Consider the following 21177-nt stretch of genomic DNA (forward strand, 5'->3'; position numbering starts at 1 on the left):
GTGAACCGTTACAGCTCCTCACTATGTACGTACATTCGGGGGGGGGGGACACGCGGCAATGTGCATAGGCACTATGCTACAAGCCGGAAGGTCACCGGTTCGATTTCTAATCTCACTGGATTCTTCTGTTGAACTAATCCTTTCAACCGCATTATGACCCTATGGTCGACTCAGTCTCTAACATAAATGAGTACCAGGGATCTTACTGGGGGGGGGGAGGGGGGAACAAAAGGCGGCCGGCGCGTAAGGCTAACAACCTAACCCCCATCTATGAGCTGATTATCTAGAAAATATGGGAGCCTCGACGTCTCACAATTCTTCGGGCCTCCACGGCCTGTTACAGGAATATCTTGCCGCGTGAAGCTGAGAACCTAACCGCCATCTGTGAGCTGAAATGTCTACGAAATATGGGAGCCTCGACGTATCACAATCCTTCGGGCCTCCACGGCCTGTTACAGGAATATCTTGCCGCGTGAAGCTGAGAACCTAACCGCCATCTGTGAGCTGAAATGTCTACAAAATGTGGGAGTCTCGACGTGTCACAATCCTTCTGGCCTCCACGGCCTGTTACAGGAATATCTTGCCGCGTGAAGCTGAGAACCTAACCGCCATCTGTGAGTTGAAATGTCTACAAAATGTGGGAGCCTCGACGTACGTATCACAATCCCTCGGGTCCCCACGGCCTGTTACAGGGAGAGTTTCAGCTTTCTTTACTCGTTCATTCACTTCTTTCTCGTTCCAAGTTCGAGGACTTCAGTAACAATTGATCTTGAATATAGGGATTGGTTCGGTACTTAGACATAAGTCTGCAAGAAATGGGGGGGGGGGGGGACCGTAATCAGGATACCTGATACCCCAATCATGAATCGAGCCGGATACGTGCTTAATAACAGCCCGACACTTTCACTGTCCTACCAAGCAACAACATCCAGTTTATCGCGGTTGATCACATGGCTTTAACTTGAGATATTTATAACACATAACATCAGAACTCATGATGCTGGTATAATACAAGGAAAGTTGTGAGACTAATGAAGGTCGGCATAATTTAGTTCAGGTTTAAACCTGTCGGTGTGCTGAGATTCAGGTGGGTTGGATCTGAACAGAGTTAAGCGCCCATTCATCAAATGGTGAAGGATTTATAAAACTGCAACAATCACTGTAAGCTGGAACCTTGGAACCGCTGCCGTCTAACAATATAACTGCAACCAACAATGGTCGGCGCAAGTGCAAAATGCATCAATCCACTATTAACATGCTTTAATAAGTTTCATTAGCCTTTCAAGGAACAGTGTTTACTATGTGTACCCACTACTTTAACGTAGTTGGTTGAGGCGCGGAAGGTCGCGGGTTCAAGTCCCGATGAGGTCATTGGATTTTTTTTCAATTGGCCTAATCCTTCCAGCCGCACTATGGCCCTGGGGTCGACTCAGCCTCTAACAGAAATGAGTACCAGGAATTAATTAAATAATTTTCCTGGGGAGTAAAGCGCGGCCGGCGCGTATGGCTGACAACCTTACCGCCATCTGTGAGCCGACTGTCTAGATGATGTGGGACTCTCAACGTCTCACAACCCTATGGGCCTGCATGGCCTGGTACAGGGATAGGTTTACTTTTACTTTACTTTTACCCACTGCTTTAACATTAAAAACTCTGTATATAGCCCACAGATTATATTTGTGTGTTTTCTATTAACGCGACACTAAAGTGTGATTACATCACTAAGCAATATTAACCGGCTGGTCACGCAATATATTTTCTGATTCAGTTCCTGGTAAACAGATCATTTGTTTCGGACTTCATTTTAAAAGTGAACAAACAAAAACAAATTCCTTGGCTTTAGTCCGCAAGCGAACTATACCGCTCCTGTGGTCTAGGGGTAAGAGTTCCTGCCTACAGATCTAAAGGCCCCGGGTTCGATTCCCGGCGCTACAAGATTTTCTGTGAAGTAGTGGTTCTGGAACGGGGTCCACTCAACCTCGTGAGGAACTACTTAAATGGAAAAGTAGCGGCTCCGGTCTAGAAAACCGGGATTAACGGCCATGGGGATCCGTTGCGCTGACCACGCGACACCCTTTATCCGCTAAAGTTGGTACTAACTTCGCCAACAAGCGCTGGTCGCTCGGTTTTAAAAGTGAAGAAAATTGTAAATCAGAGGTCCCGGAAATTCGTACTGGATGTGAACCCGTGATCTGATAAAGACCAGCAGTGGTGACGAGCTTCTTAATCTTCCCAATTCTTTGGTAGTGAGACCAGAAAGTCCAACACCGCTAATAACAAAACCTGACACGACATAATTCTGAAGCGATTCCACCCATCTTCTATCCTCACAACCTATTCTACAAAATGTATCTTACTATATGTAATTAACTCTCTGATACCAGTACCCGAAGGTTCAATTCCGCTTATAACACAGGCAGCCGACGGACAAGATTCTCAGCCAGTTCTATCGCCAATCCTCACAGACAGGCTCCACCTTACTATTTGCTTAATTCTCTGGTAACAGAACCCGAAGGTTCAACACCACTAATACCAAAACCCATCACTGGACTCGATCCTAAGACAGTTCCATCCATCCCATATAGTCATAAGACATCTTCTAAGATCCGTATTACGTATTAACTTGGTCCCCAAATGTTCAACACCACAGACCGCCACTGAACACGATCCTGAACCAGTTACACTTCCCATCCTTCCTATCTGGTAGCAGAACCCCATGACTAACGCCACTATACCCGAAGACCGCCGCTGGACACAATCCTAAGCCAGTTACATTCATTGCAAATCCTCACAACTTGGAGGGTCTACTCTAAAATTAATTTTAACAATATTCTCAAATTCTTCTCTCTTCCATGTCGAAGCTTGTTCAAGTGGTCTCCGTAACGCAATCCTACATGCATTTCCTCTCTTAAGGCGCAAGTGACATGCCTCGTCCATCGTACAAGTCTAGCTTTCTTTTTCCTAACAAACTAGACGACCTCTCCACATCACGAAGTTCCTCGCTATGTAACACTTATCCTATACTAGTCTTCTTAGATCCATATATTGTCCTGAGTCCTATGAAATGAATGTTATTTCCTCAAAATACAAAAAGACTTTCCACAAACACAAGTAATAAATGTCGCTATTATTAATTTTTACGAGGTGGTATCGGAAAGTTCCCGGACTGTTACTGTTGCAACTGCCTCTGTGAAAAAGATACGGGAGGCCAAGGCCACACTTCCGCAAAGCATCAGTAACACAACAGAAAATGCTGAAAAAAATTAGAGAATTCAACAGTGAAAACCGTGGCCGAACAATCCATGAGCTTGCAGACACCGTTGGGATCAGTTATGGATTTTGACAGGAGATCTTAACTGAAAATTTTTACATGCGCCGCATTGCTCCGTCATCACGACAACGCGATCGCCCACACGTCCCTGAAGACCACAGAGTTTGTGACTAACAGCAACATGGTTATCGCTTCCCATCCTCCCTACTCGCAGGACTTGGCCCCCTGTGATTAGCTTTGTTTCCAAATTGAAAGTGAAACTGAAGGGACGACGTTTTGAAATAGTGTCTGACACCCAAAGGGAACCACAAGCGGCACTCGACAGCATTAAGGGAAGTGACTTCCACGGTCCTTTTGAAGTGTGGAGAAAACGGCGGGATCGCTGTATGCGTTCCCAAGGGGACCATTTTGCAGGAGATGACAGCCAAAATTCAGTAAGTTAAGCCAGCATTTGTTTTTTACCTAGTCCAGGAACTTCGAACATCTCGTACAGTGTTTTAAAATAAACATAACGATAAAGAACACAGCCTAAAACAAACACTACTGAACGATGATGATGAGAGCCGGGACAGCGCAGTTGGCATAGCGACTGGCTACGGTCTGGACCACCGAAGAATCGGAGTTCGAGTCCCGGTAGGGGCAAGAATTTTCTTTTCTCCACGTCGCCCAAACCAGCGCTGGAGCTCACCCAGCCTACTATCCCATGGGTACCGGGGACTCTTTCACCGGTGATAAAATGGCAGGGGCGTGAAGCTGACCACTCACTAACTAGTACCGAGGTTAAAAGACGTGAGTTTACATATCTACTCCCCCATACTTCTTCATGGAGTAGTGCTTAATTAGTTAAGAAAAGGGACAACTTTATCGTTTTTTTTACTAATGATGATTCTTTTTTCTGTCATCCTTGCTCGCAGTGGCTTAAATTTCTAATACATTTCAATTCAATCCCTCTGTGAGGAATGAAATTCATTTACACGTTGTTAAAAATTCAGTTCTACCTCACACGAAACACACAGCACCGCCAACAAAAAGGTTAGTCAATGAATGCTGCTTGGGATAATAATCCCTGTTTATTTCGAGTCGCAAGAAACGCATGAATACCCTCTGCAAGGAAAAAAAACAGTTCTTAATGTTAGAGTCGATGTCGCGTATAGGTACTACTGTGTTTTAAACGGTTGAGTAATACGACACTTTCACGGAAACTAAGGGCTAGTCGACATTTGCCCAACGCATCGCGTCAGGAGGAGAGCTATCACCAAACTGGGGCACGCCCCGGTAATGTTCAACTCCGATTGTCATTGTTCATGAGATGAGAAAGCCCGTCACCTCGCCCTGTCGAACCCCGCCCCTGCGATCGGTCTTCAGAAACGGAGATTTCACTCAATAATAATACACCCTTCAATTTTAAGGTTGTAGGCTCTTTAAAATTCCAAGGCAGTACGTTTTAAGCATCTGGCTGAAGAACACAATGACATTCCTACAGGAAAAGCCCTGTCAAAAGTACCGACATATGTTTAGTAATTTGTTTCTTAATGCACCAGTATAAAGCTGGACTGACTGACAATCTATCCTGTTACATATAAAGGAATTTAACGTTCTGCGGCCCCTTCCAGTTAGAAAACCGAGATTAACTGTTGTGGGGATCCGTCGCGCTGACCACGTGACACTCTCTATCCGCAAAAGTTCAAACTTCACCGACAAGCGGCGGTCGCTCGGTCGGTATAGTTCGCTTGCTTACTACAGGCCACGGAATTTGTTTTATTTTATTTATAGAGTGAAGTAGGGAGATATGCTGCATCACGTGATTAAACGTGAACGCTACGAGGAAACGCGCGAGGAGCAAGTCGAGAAGATAATACTGAAAGAGGAGGTTGCGTTGCACCGATTTCTCTTTCAGAAATTCAGCAATGTTTGAGGAGTTCGCTGCAGTTTTGTTGTCAAGAGTAAGCCGCAAAAATTTTACGTGCATTTGTCTCTCAGTGTAATGTAACGAAACGGCGTGGTTATTCTTACCTTGTCGTCTTAATTTTTCTTCATCATCCACTACCAGAACAGAAAATGAAACAACTACGAAGAACCCCACGATCAGAAACACGAATACGGGATAGCGGCTGTCTACGGGCTGGACAACAGAAGAGTCAGAGTTCGAGTTCCGGTAGGGTCAAGAATTTTCTCTCCTCCACGTTCTCCAAACCCGCTCTGGGGTCCACCCAACTTCCTATTCAATGGGTTCCGGGGGCTCTTTTCCCGGCAGTAAAGTGGCCGGGGCGTAAAGCTGACCACTCACCACTAACTAGTGTAGATGTCAAGAAACTTTGGATCTATACATCCATTCCCCCATACGCCTTCATGGCATAGTGCTTAATTAGCTAAGCACAGGGACAACTTAATATATAACATAATTCAAATCTCAGATCACAACCAAAAAGAATTCCACATAAAAAAAAGAATTGAAGAACGAAAAGCAAGACGATAACCTGCTTCTAAGCACAAAAAACACACATTAAGCTGTAAAAAATCTGCATCTACAAAACGCCAAAATAACCGGAAATAAAATAAATACATATAAGGAATGAGCACAAATTTTATATTACGTTAAAATGACTTCAGAATTCAATTAACATTCTAAAAAAATCCAATAATTTAAATATTAAACATTTAACAAGGACGCATACAATAGCTTTAGACCACAATATATCAAGCGGACAACACAAAATATACACATTGCAAACACTGGCTAATGTAAGGATGTGCAATGGAGGCGGTAGTGAGTGGGCACTCTGAAGGATGACTGAAACATGTAGTACATATCCATACAGACGCTGTGGTGACGGAAACAGATACACCTGTGTTCACAATTTCTTTTTCCAAGATCCACTTTAATATAATCGTTAGACATTCCCCTAGGTTGTACCTTGACACTTTTCCAAGTTTTCCAGCCGAACACTGCATACATTTTTCTTCACAGACTTTTAGCCATATGTTCTGGCCACTTCACCGCGATAATACCAGGCGAGATTTAGGAACTACGATTCCAACTCGTTACATACTTGGTTCAACGTGTCTACAACCTGTGTAAGATTTGAGGCTTTCACGACGGTGACTATGAAGAAAGCAGTCTTCTGGGATTTGGCACCATGTATAAGCGGTGTTAACCGACGTTTCGGAGGAACGTCGGTTAACACCACTTATACACGGTGCCAAATCCCAGAAGCCTGCTTTCTTCGTGTCTACAACCTGTTTTCAATTTTTAAGGCTGCGCCAATTCCTGAATACTGGAACGTACTCTATACCGGCCTACAGCATCTTCAGCAAAGCAAATATATTCATGGCACTGTTCGTGCCAAGTGCTAAATATTATGGCTCATAATAACAAGGTACGAAAGTGGTTATAGAATTATTAATACAAGGTTATCCTGCGAAGGGTACTTCTGTGTTTAAATTATGTGTTTTGTTGTTCGTCCCCTCTAACTCATTAACTTCACTTGAAAGGTAACTGAAAAAATTCAGACATGCATAAAGCAGTAGGATATCTTTTCTTTGGCTTTACTTCCAAGTTCATGAATAAGTTACGAAGAGTTAAACGGAGCGGGTTTTCAGTTGCTTACACAATGTGCTCCTCGTGTAATATCTCACCTAGTCTGACATTCCCGAGGTACAATATAGGTAAACCCACCCATGTGCTTCGTACCGAACCGTAACCTCGCGGTTAGTGGGTTTCTACAGGTGGATCCGTTGTGTAGGTCGAGCTTCGCATACTGCTCACTCTTAAAACGTTTAATAATACCATCTGCCTATATGAAGGGACGATTTCATTATAGTACAGTCTTGGTAATCCGACATACGTGTATATGGGACCAAGGTATCGCCGGATTACCAAAAATGACGGATTACTGGAAACAGTCGGAACAAATTTATTTTATTCCTTTATTTTTCCTGATATAATATATCGTAGCAAGTCCAGCATCGTGCGCTTTAGCCAAACTATTTGACCCTTGTCAAGTTTCTTAATTACTTCCGAATTAGCACTTAAAATTAAAGTTTTATGTTCACGTTTGTCAGAACTGTACATCTTCAGCACACATGAAATCCACCGCTGCATGAAGAGTACTGTCCAGGAAGACCTGAAACACTGTGTGCTAGCGGGGGTCTAAATAAATCAGTTTGTCAAGCTAGACTGAACACAAGTCAGCCTCTGCTGCCTGTAGAAACCTGCACAAGGTCGCGGATACCTGTCTGGCGCCTGACGCCGGATTACTGGATGTGCCGGACTAGCGCACGGCCGGATGGTACTATATGGTAACCATCATTTTCATGCAGGAATTCCAGAATGCCGCACACTGTTTGTTACCTTACAGGAAGTCAGTAAGACGGACACAATGAACCAACTGGTTGTAACTAAGAGGCAGTACCTTCACATCCCTGTGCTTGATTAAGAATCATGTGATTAAACCGTATGGGGATCTGAGTATAGCTCAATGCATTCCTAACCTCGGCCTTAGATGCGATCAGCCTAATGCCACGGCAACTTCATCCCGTGCGAAGGAGCCTCACGGTATCGAGGCCGGCCCTAGGTTTGCCCCAGAGTACGGCGGTGAAAAGTCTCAGTGACGTCAGGCCGTGTAGTCCGAAGAAGTCGCCCTCTCCATGGCTGAAGAGTAAGCCGAGTACAAAATCAGCACGAAGACTTCCGCCCCATTACATGGCGTTATATCCCAGATGACAGAAAATCTTCAAAACAAAAATTACAGGCCACGGTGTTTTTTTTTTTCATTAGGAAAAGCAAAAGTGAGTTACATTAAATTCGAGTGGTGCAAGAACAAACATAGTATTACGAACGGATAATTAAGCCAGTGTTAAGAAGTAACTCAATTGGTATTAAAAGCACGGAAAACAACAAATAAAACCTTGTGTGTAACGGAACTGGCGTTCGCACAAAGTGGTTAGCAACAGTTCTTCCAGAGTGAAGCCTATACGCCCCTGAGACTAGATATCAGCTCTACACATACACGAGCAGACCAGCTGACCTGTGCAGACACTACCTCAACTGTAAGCTCCTCACGTATGCTTACTGGCGCCAAAAAATCCTCCCTACCTTCCCAAATACCTACCCGTTCTACAAGGTGGACGAGCCGACACCCAAGAAGATATCTAGACGTAGCAGCAGTGCAAGGTGAGAATCAGCACAGAACATGGAGTAGTCAGAAGTGAAGCTACAAACGGCGTAGGTTGATTGTAGTTTTCTCATGATTCAATTTTCGATTTCTTATTGTCGATCCCCAGCACTTGAACTTTGCCTCTCTTTAAAAAGATTTACTGTCTATCTTTATGCTGTAGTTCTGTCCCGAGACATCAAGAAATACTTATGTAAGATTCGAGGCTTTCACGGCGGTGACTATGAAGAAAGCAGTCTTTTGGGATTTGGAAATAGCGGCTCCGGCCTAGAAAACCGAAATTAACGGCCGTGGGGATTCGTTGAGCTGACCACGCGACACCCTCTATCCGTTAAAGTTGGCACTAAATTCGCAGACAAGCGGCGGTTGCTCGGTCGGTATAGTTCGCTTGCGGACTGAAACAAGGGAGTTTGTTTTTGTATTACAAGGGAAGACTTCATTTAGTTTTAATTACTCGAATTTCACTTACAATTCCGTCTGCCAGATGTGTCTGTGAAGTGTGCACTATACTTTTTAAAATATTCCTATATGACTGAACTCACCGGTAAGTCCAGAAGCGCTCCGAGTGTGTCCCGCGCAGCTCCCCGACGCAGTTTGCAGAACTCTACGAACTCGTCATCAGTTGCCGTCTTGTCCCGCAGCAACCTAAAGAGATAATTACACTGTACAAAACAGGAGACAAAAGAGACATGAAGCATATTTATCGCTGGTATTCCTTTAACTATGGACTACTAACTCAACTTAACAGAATCATGCTTCAGTAGTTAACCCTATTTATTTTTATTGCTAGTGGGGTGGGAGTAAGTCCCTTGTACTGCGGCCACTTCTGGCCTACTGTACCAGCCCCAGATGATAGGTGAGGGTGACTGTGGAGCAGTTGGTGGAATGAAGATTGGCAGGGGAAACCTAAGTACTCGGAGAAAACCTACCCCAGCGCCACTTTGTCCACCACAAATCCCACTTGACCAGACCCGGGATCGAACCCGGGCCGCCGCGGTGGGAAGCCAACGACTAACCGCTTGTTAACCCTAACTCAGCCACTCAATATAATCACCGCATTTTATGGAATTCGGGACTATTTCCGTATCCACAAGAGACCGCCACTGGAGCTTGTTCTGGGTCAGATAATTCCAGTCAGCAACGTCCAGTCCTGTTTAATTTTGCTCCATTTTACTGTAATGTCAGTCTGCACCTACGCCTCAGATCCTCCACGGCTTCTTGCTATCAGAATTTTCTACCAGAATTTTATGAATTTCTCATTTTTTTCTACGCTTGGTACATCCTCCGGCCATGTCATACTTCTTAACGTGATCACGGCTCCAATATCTGGTGAAGAATACAACTTATGAAGCTCATCACTAAGCAGTTTTCCCTGAGTATTCTCCTTAGTACCCCGTTCCTCTTTGTGCGACACAAAACTAGGGCAAACACTCAGTTCCTCGCGTCTTACTGATCACAAGCCTACCACGCCCTGCAATGCTGAATGAGACTGTGGTAACACACATGCTGATGACAGGCCGGTAGATGAATCTGCCAGCCATAAACTCTCTCTCTCTCTCTCATCAGCTGTCATTTCATGAAACATGACTACCTCAGCATCTCCTCGAAACTTGTACTTCATGTTATGACTGGATTGTGAGTATGTGATCCCAAGCGAAGCGCCTCGTAACCGAATATTTGTGAGAGAGGGGGCAAAGTGGAATATTTTAATGCATTTAAAGTATCTAGGTCTATGTATTATAGTGACCGCCTCTGCAGTCTGAGTTCCTGGCTACAAATCCAGAGGTCCGGGTTCGATTCCCGGCGCTATTAGATTTTCTGAGAAGTAGTGAGTCTGGAACGGGGTCCACTCAGCCTCGTGAGGATAACTGAGCAGCGACTTCAAGGGAATAGCCCCTCCGATCTAGAAAACCGAGACTAACAGCCGTGGGGATTCGTTACGCTGACCACGCAACACCCTCTATCCGCTAAAGTTGGCACTAACTTCGCCGACAAGCGTCGGTCGCTCTGTCGGTATAGTTCATTTGCGAACTAAGACCACGGAGTTTATGTATTATAGTGCCTCATGATGGCACAAGGTTACATTAACAGGAGTTCAGGGATCAGTTTCCGGCGTAAAAAGAAATACATGTGTAATTTATTAAATATTAATATTTTTCGCCTTATGTTCTCTGTCTCGTATATCATATCCTGAAGTAGGCGAGCCAAAATAAGTTGCCCAGTGCGCAGGATCGGCGCACAGCTGCGTAGGTCAAGGGTAGCGCGACTCGCAACCTCTCTTCATATTTTTATCTCCTGAGAGAGGGTTGCTCCTTCCGTCCGCCTCCCCATATTGTCCCTGTTGGACATTAATTCATGACTCAACCATCGTTGGACACTTCACCCACAATCCCGGGCGAGGGTCCCTTGCGGATACTGACAGCCGGGTCAGCTGAGACCCCCCATCTTTTAACGTGTTCTCCTCCCCCGCCTCCTTTCTTAACCAGGCTTGAGATCAGATCTAACTCACGGATCTGACAAGCACCAAGAAGGTACATTGGAAAATGCGGGAATGCGCTTCCTGACGACCGTGTTGGGATAGCGACTGATCGATCCCAGACACGAAAGAAGATGTAACAGGGGAACTACAAACCGTTCACATAAATTCCTTAATTCCAGATTATCAAATCAAGTGGCTACCGCACCCGGGGAACAAAAGGAGCAAAACAGTTCTATTAATGTACTTCCAGAGTACAGATCCAGAAGCAGAAGACACTAATGACGTCGAGGCAAAGGACGGAGAGAACAGTTTTGAATTTAATAATTACAGTTTTAAAGCCTGTAGCCGGAACATGGCTTCAGAGCAGCCTAAACCATACAGTTGATGATAATTAACACATTTTAAAACCACTGCATATGTTTCATTTTACTCCCCGTGACGCAAAGCATCCAACTGCAGTCACCATGGCAACAGCCAACCAAGGAAATCAACTGTAGTGGCTTTCCAATGTCTCAGTAGCGTGCCTATTAACAGTAACAAACTGAAAACCGTGGAAATGTATAACACACCGAGAGATTAATAAAACTGGTCCTGTCCTGCATGATTAAAACGTTTCGTATACTCTCTTACCTAACTTAGCTAATGACATAATCTTGCACTGATTAATCCTACCGAAAATCCCTCTGCTCTGCAACTTCTACACCGTATTTCCAGGAAAAAAAAAGCCACTACACACAGAGTTTTATATGCCGGCTTTTAGCAAATTATTTCAGTGTTTCCTTAACCACTCTGAATGAGGAACTGTTTTGGCTTAAAAAATACAGAATAAAAACAAAAAGAAAAAAGAATAGAGAGATAGATTAAGGCAGACAAATATAAATAATATATACAGCGAACCAGCAGGACGGACGGACGGACGGACAGACAGATAGATAAATAGATAGATAGACATATAGACAGATTTTTCTGGTAATGATTTTATTATTAAGCAAAATTAAAATTTATACGTAATAAATACAACAATTATAAAATTTGATGGTTATGGACTGCATCTGAGGGACAGTCTGATGGAATGCATGATGGTCTCTAAATCTGTCCTCTGAGTATAATTTTTCCTTCCCGAGGATGTCCCTGTACAACCAGTAGCCTCTGAATGTAGTCACATCATTTGCCCACATGCTGCAGTGCATCTCTGTGTACAACTGGTATTGCAAACTCATGCGGAGCATGCGCTGATAGTCTGATGTCTGGCGGTGGGTGTGGTTCACTGCCACGTGCATATCTTCTACCTGTTACTTAGGCCAGTATCCGAAAGCAGTTGGCGAGTTGTTGTGGGGTGGTACTGAGAGTACAAGTCTTTTTTTATTGCTAGTGGGGTGGGACTAAGTCCCTTGTACTGCGGCCACTTCTGGCCTATTGTACCAGCCCAAGATGATAGATGAGGGTGATTGTGGAGCAATTGGTGGAATGAAGATTGGCAGGGGAAACCGAAGTACTCGGAGAAAAACCTGCCCCAGCGCCAACTTGTCCACCACAAATTCCACTTTACCAGACACCGGATCGAACCCGGGCCGCCGCGGTGGGAAGCCAGCGACTAACCGCTTGAGTTATGGCGCGACCTAAGAGTACAAGTTACTTCAGCAGTGGGTGGGGTCCTAGCAATTTGTGGAGTATCTTGGCTAAACGGTTCCAGAACCTGTGACAGGTGCAGTCGAGCACAGGTGGTCTATGGTTCCAGGAGTTCCTTGGAACCAAGGGCAATAATCTGTGTACGGTTTACTCCATTGGTGCAGTTGTGGTGTGACAATTCTGTTGTGTAATATCCTTGTAGCGATGTCTCCGTCCTTGCTGAGGAGAGGGTAGTGATAGACTTCCCCAGNTATGGGGGTTTCCTTCACTTAGAACAGCTAGCACTAGGATTTGATGCAGAGACCTTGCGAATTGAATTCTCGTAAAACATCCGTCACACTAGACATAACGTGAACTCTCGTGATGAGTCAACGACTGGGGGGGGGGAAACTTTTCTTGGATAATATATCACCATAAAATTATTTTATGTTTACATTAAAAAAATTAAATTCGCTTAGTGGGGGGTGGAGTCCAACTGGGTTCACTCGGCACGGCGGCCACTGATTGGCCTATTGTAGCCTGCCCCGGGTGATTGTGATGATGGAGAATTTGGTGGAATGAAGATTGGCAGGGGAAAACGAAGTACTCGGAGAAAACCCGTCCAGCGCCACTTTGTCCACCACAAATCCCACTTGACCAGACCCGGGATCGGGAAGCCAGCGACTAACCGCTTGGGTTATGTTTACATTACAGAAGGCTCGCTGTTTTAATTCATTAAATTCCGTCTAAATTTTGACTGCAGGGCAGAAGGCACTGTTCCGGGGGGTGAGTGTGGTTCAAGGTATACTTTACGTTCCCAGCAGCACGCTACCAGAACCCTAGAATATGAAACCTAGTACACGATGATCCATTTGAAACCGTGCCCTAAAGGAGAACAAAAACGAACTCCGTGGCCTGCAGTCCACAAGAGAACTATACCGACCGAGCAACCGCCGGTTGTCGGCGAAGTTTAGTGCCAACTTTAGCGGATGGAGGATGTCGCGTGGTCAGCACAACGAATCCCAACGGCCGTTAATTTCGGGTTTCTAGGCTGGAGCCGCCATTTCCTTGAAAAAGCTCCTCAATTATCATCACGAGGCTGAGTGAACCCCCCGTTCCAGACCCACTACTTCCCCGAAAATCTGGTAGGGCCGGAAATCGAATCCGGGACATCCGGGCTCAACTCCATGAGTAAGTAAGTAATTAAGGGTGCCTCTTTCTCTTGTGTGGTGTGTCCCGATAGTCTAGACACACAAAACAAAAGGAATGAAGTAAGTATACAAACGAGTATCATCTGGAACACAGACACGCGCTATACACAAACACTAACATATGATTTTAATTTATGTTACCGATACACGAGCACGCAGGTGGGACTATGCATCAAATATCAGAATCACAAAACGGATGCAAAGCAGTTTCGGCCAACAATTTTTAAACACATGATGATGACCAATGTCGCTTGAAACATGTAGTGCAATGTACAGAAGCTTTTAAATAAGGTTTAAAAGACGCACTGTATGTAAGCGGGTTGAACGTAAGACGGTGAACCAGTGACATCTGTTGAATAATAAATGAGGCGCAACAGGATGCTACAATATAATATTCGTGATTTTAGTCTAGGCCCTTTTCAACAGAGTGGCCGGTGGATTTTACCCAGCCCACTACTCAGACAGGGATTACTGGGTGTGGATGGATTTACAAGACGGTCTTACTCGTAGTTACAGCCCGTCAACCTCCCAGCCAGTTCTTGTGAACACGGTTAGGAACATCCCTGACCCTTTCAGTAACTATCAGCTTCTCAAGGACGATTTCCTTCCCCTGACTTATTTAGTCACGGCAGATGTCGGAAAGCCGGTCACGGTAGCCGAGCGGTCTAAGGCATGTACTGTCTTTGCTCGCTTGGAAACCGGGATCGTGTGTTCGAATCCCACTCAAGGCATGGATGTTTAGTTTGTGTGTTTGCGTTTTTCTGTGATTATGTACAGATAGAGGCCTTGCGACGAGCTGATCACCCGCCCAAGGAGTCCTACCGAATGTGTAAGATCTAGGAAAACCGAAGTGAACGGAGAAGTTCATGGAGGTAGGCCTAGGCCCACTGGGACTGTAGTGCAAAGGAAAAAAAAAAAGATGTCGGAAAATTTTAATTTGTCCCCTGTCGGTCCACTAGAACATCTTCCAAATATCTCAAGAAACGGCTTATTGTACAAAAATAACTGATACATGAAGCAAACGTGAATGCAGAACTCGTTTGTAACTTACATCCTTCAAAGCACAGTGGCTATTTTCTGTACCAGCTACTTTGGTATCCAGAAATTCTGCATTTCTCTCGAACACTTTACTTATTTCGTTCGATTCTCAAAGCAAAAAGAGATTATTTCCCGCAACAGCATTAATGGATTCCTTTGTGTAATGGAGACATAACGATGTTCCTTGCGAAGTACGAACTGAATATATAAATACGATTTAGATCCAATTCGTGAGTCAGGGAGTTAAATCCCGATCACAGTGGCCGAGCGGTCTAAGGCACGAACCATCTTCGCCCGCTCTAACATTGGGATTGTGGGTTCGAATCCCACTCGAGGCACGGTTGTCCTTGTGCGTAAATCCGTGTAGACAGCGGCCTTCCAACGGGCTGATCCCCCGTCCAAAGAGTCCTACCGACTGTGCTTAGGATTTACTTACTTATGGAGCTGAGCCCTTCCTCAGGAGAAGCCAAATCTGCAGCTACTCAAGAATGTCCCAGTATCTTATGGAACCCGAAGGTTCATTACCGTGTTCACAAGAGTCCTGCATTGGTCCCTATACTGAGCCAGATCAATCAAATCTATACCATGCCATCCTATCTCTCTAAGATCCATTTTAATATTGTCCACCCACCTACGCCTTAGTCTTCCCAGTCGTCTCATTCCTTCTGGCTTTACCACCAATAACCTATATGCATTCCTCGTCTCCCCCATTCGTGCTACATGCCCTGCCCCCCTCATCCCCCTTGACTTGATTATTCTAATTATACTTGGAGAAGAGTACAAGTTATGAAGCTCCTCATTATACAGTTTTCTCCAACCTCCTGTCACTTAATCCCTCTTCGGTCCAAATATTCCCCTCAACACCCTGTGTTTAGGATTAAGAAACTGAAAAAAGCGGCCGAAGTCCAAATGGTTTTAGAGCCATAGTGAAAGAAATAAAAATGGAGTTATCTGCAAAAGAAATATAAAGACTAACAACATACACCTCTATCGTATCTTTCTCGAAAGTGGGGTACGTCTTGTGTTGTAACATTTGAAAAGCTGAACTGCGTCTCCGGGGGCTATCGGCGGTCACGTGGTTGATTCAACTTTCTAAGACAAAATGCCAAAGAGACGTAACGGGCGGCGCGCGGTAAGCGACACAAGCATAAAACAGGTGTCCGTGTACTTTCTCTCAATTAACTTTAATAACGCGGCAAAAAGCGCGGTGCTACATCCATTTGGAAATTACAGCCTGATAATATACGGCCACACACCTTGCGTTCTTCTTCTTCTTCAAACAATTCATTCCGTTCCTACTCTGTCACGACAGAGATCTGACTGTCTCATGTCACGATGCAACTGGTTGCCTCTTCTACAGAACACATCGGAAACATAATTACAGAGGCAGGTCCTGACATCCCTTGGCTACATTTTAAGCTTTTAGACCGAAATCTTCGTAATAAGATGACGCGAAGTTTCTCTTTCCCCCTAAACATCTACTTCCGGATGTGGGCTCATTCGCGTTGCGAGGCCGCATGTGATTTCAACTTCGTCCAACATATACAGGGTGTTTCACGACTTTAGGGCATAACTGCAGGAGGTGATTTCCTAGGTCTTTGTAATCAAAAAAGTTCATATAAACATGTGTCAGATTTTGGACGATTACGGAGTTATGACCGTTTTTTCAATCCCGTAAACGCCCTCGTGTGAACCGCATCTGTCAGCTGGCAGGTCGCTATTTTCAGCCAGCTACAGACAGAGCGTTCTCGTTATCTCGATACTTGAGAGGTACATGCTCTGAGTTTAAAACGGTCATAACTCCGTAACCGTCCAAAATCGGATACATATTTATATTAACTTTTTTAATCACAAAGACCTAGGAAATCACCTCCTGCAGTTATGCTCCAAAGTCTTGAAACACCCTGTATATAGCTGTGACCAGCAATGAAGTTCTACAACGCAGGTTCCTCGCGGCACAGTATTAAGATCACGGTCTTCTGGAATGTATAGTCTGGTAGATACGTATTAAGTTGCGAAGGAACCCGTTGCCTCCGAAACGTTGGTGCCTACTGCCAAACTACATGGCATCACATCTTGGAAGAACCTATTCTTACCTACATACTGACCATTCAAAGACGGTCAAGGCGTTCCTCCGAAACGTTAGTAACCTACCAGACTACATGGTATCACAACCCGCAAGACAAGAACATGGATCTCATTTCATCATCACTGAACATCCAAAGGAACAAGGAACATTTTGCCGGATAACGCCGGCGAACCTCTGCATGCCCTAACACTGCGTATATACTCGTATGTACTCAAGTGCTACGATATTAACAACAGAGGTTACACAACGAAGCATAGAATATGACAGGAGTCGGGGACAGGCGAAGTAAGCATAGGCAGCAAATAACTCCACTCAGTACAGGCTTTCCTATGCACATTTACATTTGCCCACTTTGCCATTCCATATGAAGGTTTGTGGTAGGCTTATTTGTGGAGCTTAAATCCACGGCACTACTCTTTTCCTTTTTTTCGTTGGCCCTACAACCCTCATTTGGGCCTAGGCCTACATCCATGAAACTCTCCGTTTCACTTCGGTTTTATTAGATCTTGGACATACGGTAGGACTCCTTGGGCGGGTGATCAGCTCGCCGCAAGGCCTCTCTACCTGTACACACACACAGAAAAACGCACACAAGCATCCATGCCTTGGGCGGGATTCGAACCCACGATCCCGGCTTCCGAGCGAGCGAAGACAGTGCATGCCTTAGACCGCTCGGCTACCGTGACCGGCACGGCACTCCTCTACCACACTATAATTCAATACGAGGTTTGTTCAAATGAAACCCATTCGCAGCGCTGTTAACCAGCTGGTCGCAAGTGATCACGTGGTTGTGTGTACGCTATATCAACAGTCGACCAGGAGATTTGTAACAGAGATATAAGTGTAACAATGTTTGTCTGACATTGCTCATCGCCACTATTTTTTGTGGCTCTTACGGTTTCTAGTCCACCTATCAGAACAGTCCACGAATGGATTTCATTAGAACCCTCACAGTTGGTTATAGTTGTTAATTCTGCGCATCTGTGTTCTGTACTCAGTTGGTCAAGGAATTCATCGCATTTTATGGAACGCAAAACATATTTTGGACCAGATGAATCCAGTCCACGTCCTTCATTATCCATTTAAATATTTGTTCAAGGCAAGAAATGTAGCCAACAGAGGCAACCACTGCTAGGGAACAGCTCAGCAAACATGCCCGTTTCTGGGCAACAGATTCGTAACACGCAACAACTGAGTAACTGGGGAACGGTATTCTCTACGCGGTCCGTGCGATAGCCAAGTGATGGAACAGAACTACTGGGAGAGGGAATTTCTATGCGGTCCGTGCCAAGACTACATAAGGAGTCAACTGTACGTTCTAAGTGAGTTTTGAGTTCATCCCGTGTGGAGGCGGGGTCGAATACCTCCACCGTAGCCATGCGAGTCGGAGGAGACGAAATGGGAATTCTCGAATCTGAGACAGAAAAATATGGTCACGAGTCCCATGGGACTCGCACCCGAGAATGACTGCGCTGGTGAGGACCAACAGCAATTTTAAACGACAAATCCGCCCTCTCGTCAGAGAGAGAGCCCCACATAAACCAGCAACTGTCTGACAGTAATAAAAATCTGGTCGTTAAGCCCCAGATGGGTGCTTTATTCCAAGAAAGACTGGTCGTAACATAGGACCCAACTCTAAGTGAGTTTGTTACTTGGAAGCCACTTAGTTCATTTCGGGAGCTGCAGCTAAACGGTGCTAGCCAGCGAAGCCAGGAACTGTTGAACACGAAAGCCGAGGACATCATTGAAGCCGCTACCAAGCAACGCAGCGAAGACCGTGACGGAGAACTATTCTGTGCGTGATAGTGATTTGTAAAGTGTAATCACGAGCTGTGTGTTAAAGTGTCCAGTAAATCCGACTACCAATCCAAACCTCGTCTACAGTCACACCGTATCACGTGACAATATTATTCGCCCATATGTAAGTTTTCCAAATCATTCCAATCATACGGCGTTTATTTCCGTAAATTTTTATTTACATCATTTATTTCCCCTGTGCGTGTTAATGCTCTAGCAATTTTACCATTCGTGAACGGAGAAGTTCATGGAGGTAGGCCTAGGCCCACGGGGGCTGTAGTGCCAAGGAAAAAAAAAATCTTACCATTCTTCATTTAGTCACTTTGAGAATATTCAGAGAAGTGTACGACTTAAGCAACGCGTGTTTTTCTTCAACTCAATCTCCTGCTCGGTAGATTACCCTGAAATGCTGCGTTCCATTTAATCCTACGTGGTGACAAGCAAAGTTCACCTATTTCCCCATGCAGCGCGACCAGTGGTCTATTGTACGTCCCCCTGTGATATTCTACCAGTCTCTATACCCTACCGATGCTGGTGCATGCCATCAGTCCCGACTTAGCCAGGGAGTTCGGCCTCTACTGGCTCAGCGGTATCTCTTGATGCTTCCCCCATCTACCAGAGGCGTTAGAGACTACTGTTGGGCGGGAAATGTCCTGAATTTCGCTCAGTGGTCCCCTTGGGACATGAGGTTCTTTTACGTGCCGTAAAGCTACGACACGGGACCCACGGCTTAAAGTCCCTCCCGGAGGACTTGTTCCTTGAATTTTTCCGCCCTTAAAAATTCCATGACCTCCGCCGTGTTTGAACCCGCGTACCTTGAGTCATTAGGTGGGAACGTTACCCCTAGACTACGGAGGTCGCTAAAGTTCACCTAAAAATTCTTCAAAAATTCAGTTCCTTTCATTTTCGCGAGTTATTTAACAACGGTTTCAGTACCGAGGGTGCATGCGGTAGCGTAATTGCTTGTAGCACTACGCTACAAGCCGGATGGTCGCGGGTTCGAGTCCCAATGAGGTGGATTTTTCAATTTACCTAATCCTTCCAGCCGCACTATGGCCCTGAGGTCGACTCAGCCTCTAACAAAAATCAGTACCAGGAATCTAACTGGCGGTTAAAGTGCGGCCGGCGTGTAAGGCTGACAACCTTACCGCCATCTATGAGCCGACTGTCTAGAGAAAATGTGGGAGCCTCGACGTCTCACAACCCTATGGGCCTCCATGGATCGCTATACCTTTTATCTTCAGTATCGAGACTGTATACCGTCGGACGCTAAGATAACTGGTGAATGAGGCTGAATTGGAAAGGATATGGAATGAAAGCGGTCGTTGTACTGTCTCAGCATTTGCCTGGATTGACTCAGGAAGACAAGGAATGCTCCCAGTCAGGATAGCTGGTGTCCTGATTCTCCGAGCACTTCCGGACATAGTTCCAGAGAGGTACTCCTAGAACAGCCTGTTCTGTGTCGGTTCTTCCTTCACGGGAACACGCAACCACCCCATAACAAAGATCAATCGGTTAATGCTGTTTAGGGCAATAAGAGCCGTATATTCTGAGAATAATTACACGAACACACAGCCACACTGTGTGGGCAGAGCTCTTGAATACTAAAGCGGGCAGCTGTAACGGAATAAACTGACGTGAAATGAAGCATCCATATTAATGCCGGTCCTCTCCACAAGAAACTCAGCTGATCATGTAAACCACTTCCAGAAGCCAAAGAATAGGCAATTATCATAAATCTAATAATGACATATATGGGGGGGGGGGGTTCAATTTTAGAGCAGTCACATGCCAAGGAGGTTATGAGCCATCCGTAGAGAATCCTATTCCACCTGAAAATAATCAAACTTCATTCTTTCTTTGTGGTAATTTATGAAGTAACACCAAATGGCTTATTATAAGTAACCCTTATTTTCCACCCTATAAAGGGCGGAGTTTCGTTCCAGCGCATTTAATATCTCTCCTGCTGCTTATTTATGGGATCCCTCAACAAATTTTATTCTTTTATGCTTATCGGCATCTTCACTTAATAACATAGTTTAATATCATCCCAAGTTTCCTACCTGTTTTCAAAAGGATGCCCAACCCTCCACAACCCCAGAAGAACAAGAGGAAGGGAATATCCTTCAGGCCACGGTTTGTCCATCCCTCCTGCTGGGTTTCTTACAAAGTGACAGAGCAAGCAACCAGATGCGCAGTTGTTCTTAACTCTTTCAATGTTACGTTCTAGATGCCTTGTTTTAAACAGCAGGGAGAAGAGAATATTTTCGGTGTTAGTTTTCCGGGCTCGATTCCCGGCCCTACCAGATTTTCTGAGAAGNTTGAGAAGTAGTGGGGCTGGAACTGGGTCCACTCAACCTCGTGATGATAATTGGGGAGCTATTTCAAGGAAATAGCGGTTACGGTCTAGAAAACCGAAATNCTGAGAATAACTGAGGATCTATTTCAAGGAAATAGCGGCTACGGTCTAGAAAACCGAAATTAACGGCCGTGGGTATCCGTTGCACTGA

The 21177-nt window shown here is 45.0% G+C and overlaps 1 protein-coding gene across 1 annotated transcript in view; it reads right to left on the reverse strand.

Moving 5' to 3' along the window:
* LOC111871462 overlaps positions 1 to 21177 on the reverse strand; it is a gene marked incomplete at its 5' end in the record, with an annotated part of 601181 nt that overhangs the window by 378789 nt on the left and 201215 nt on the right. Inside the window, 1 exon segment of the mRNA XM_023864604.2 lies at positions 8988 to 9090. Within this exon segment, the coding sequence (XP_023720372.1) occupies positions 8988 to 9090 (103 nt within the window).

This window comes from Cryptotermes secundus, unplaced genomic scaffold, assembly GCF_002891405.2.
Source record: "Cryptotermes secundus unplaced genomic scaffold, Csec_1.0 scaffold465, whole genome shotgun sequence".
NCBI classification, from domain to species: Eukaryota; Metazoa; Arthropoda; class Insecta; order Blattodea; family Kalotermitidae; genus Cryptotermes; species Cryptotermes secundus.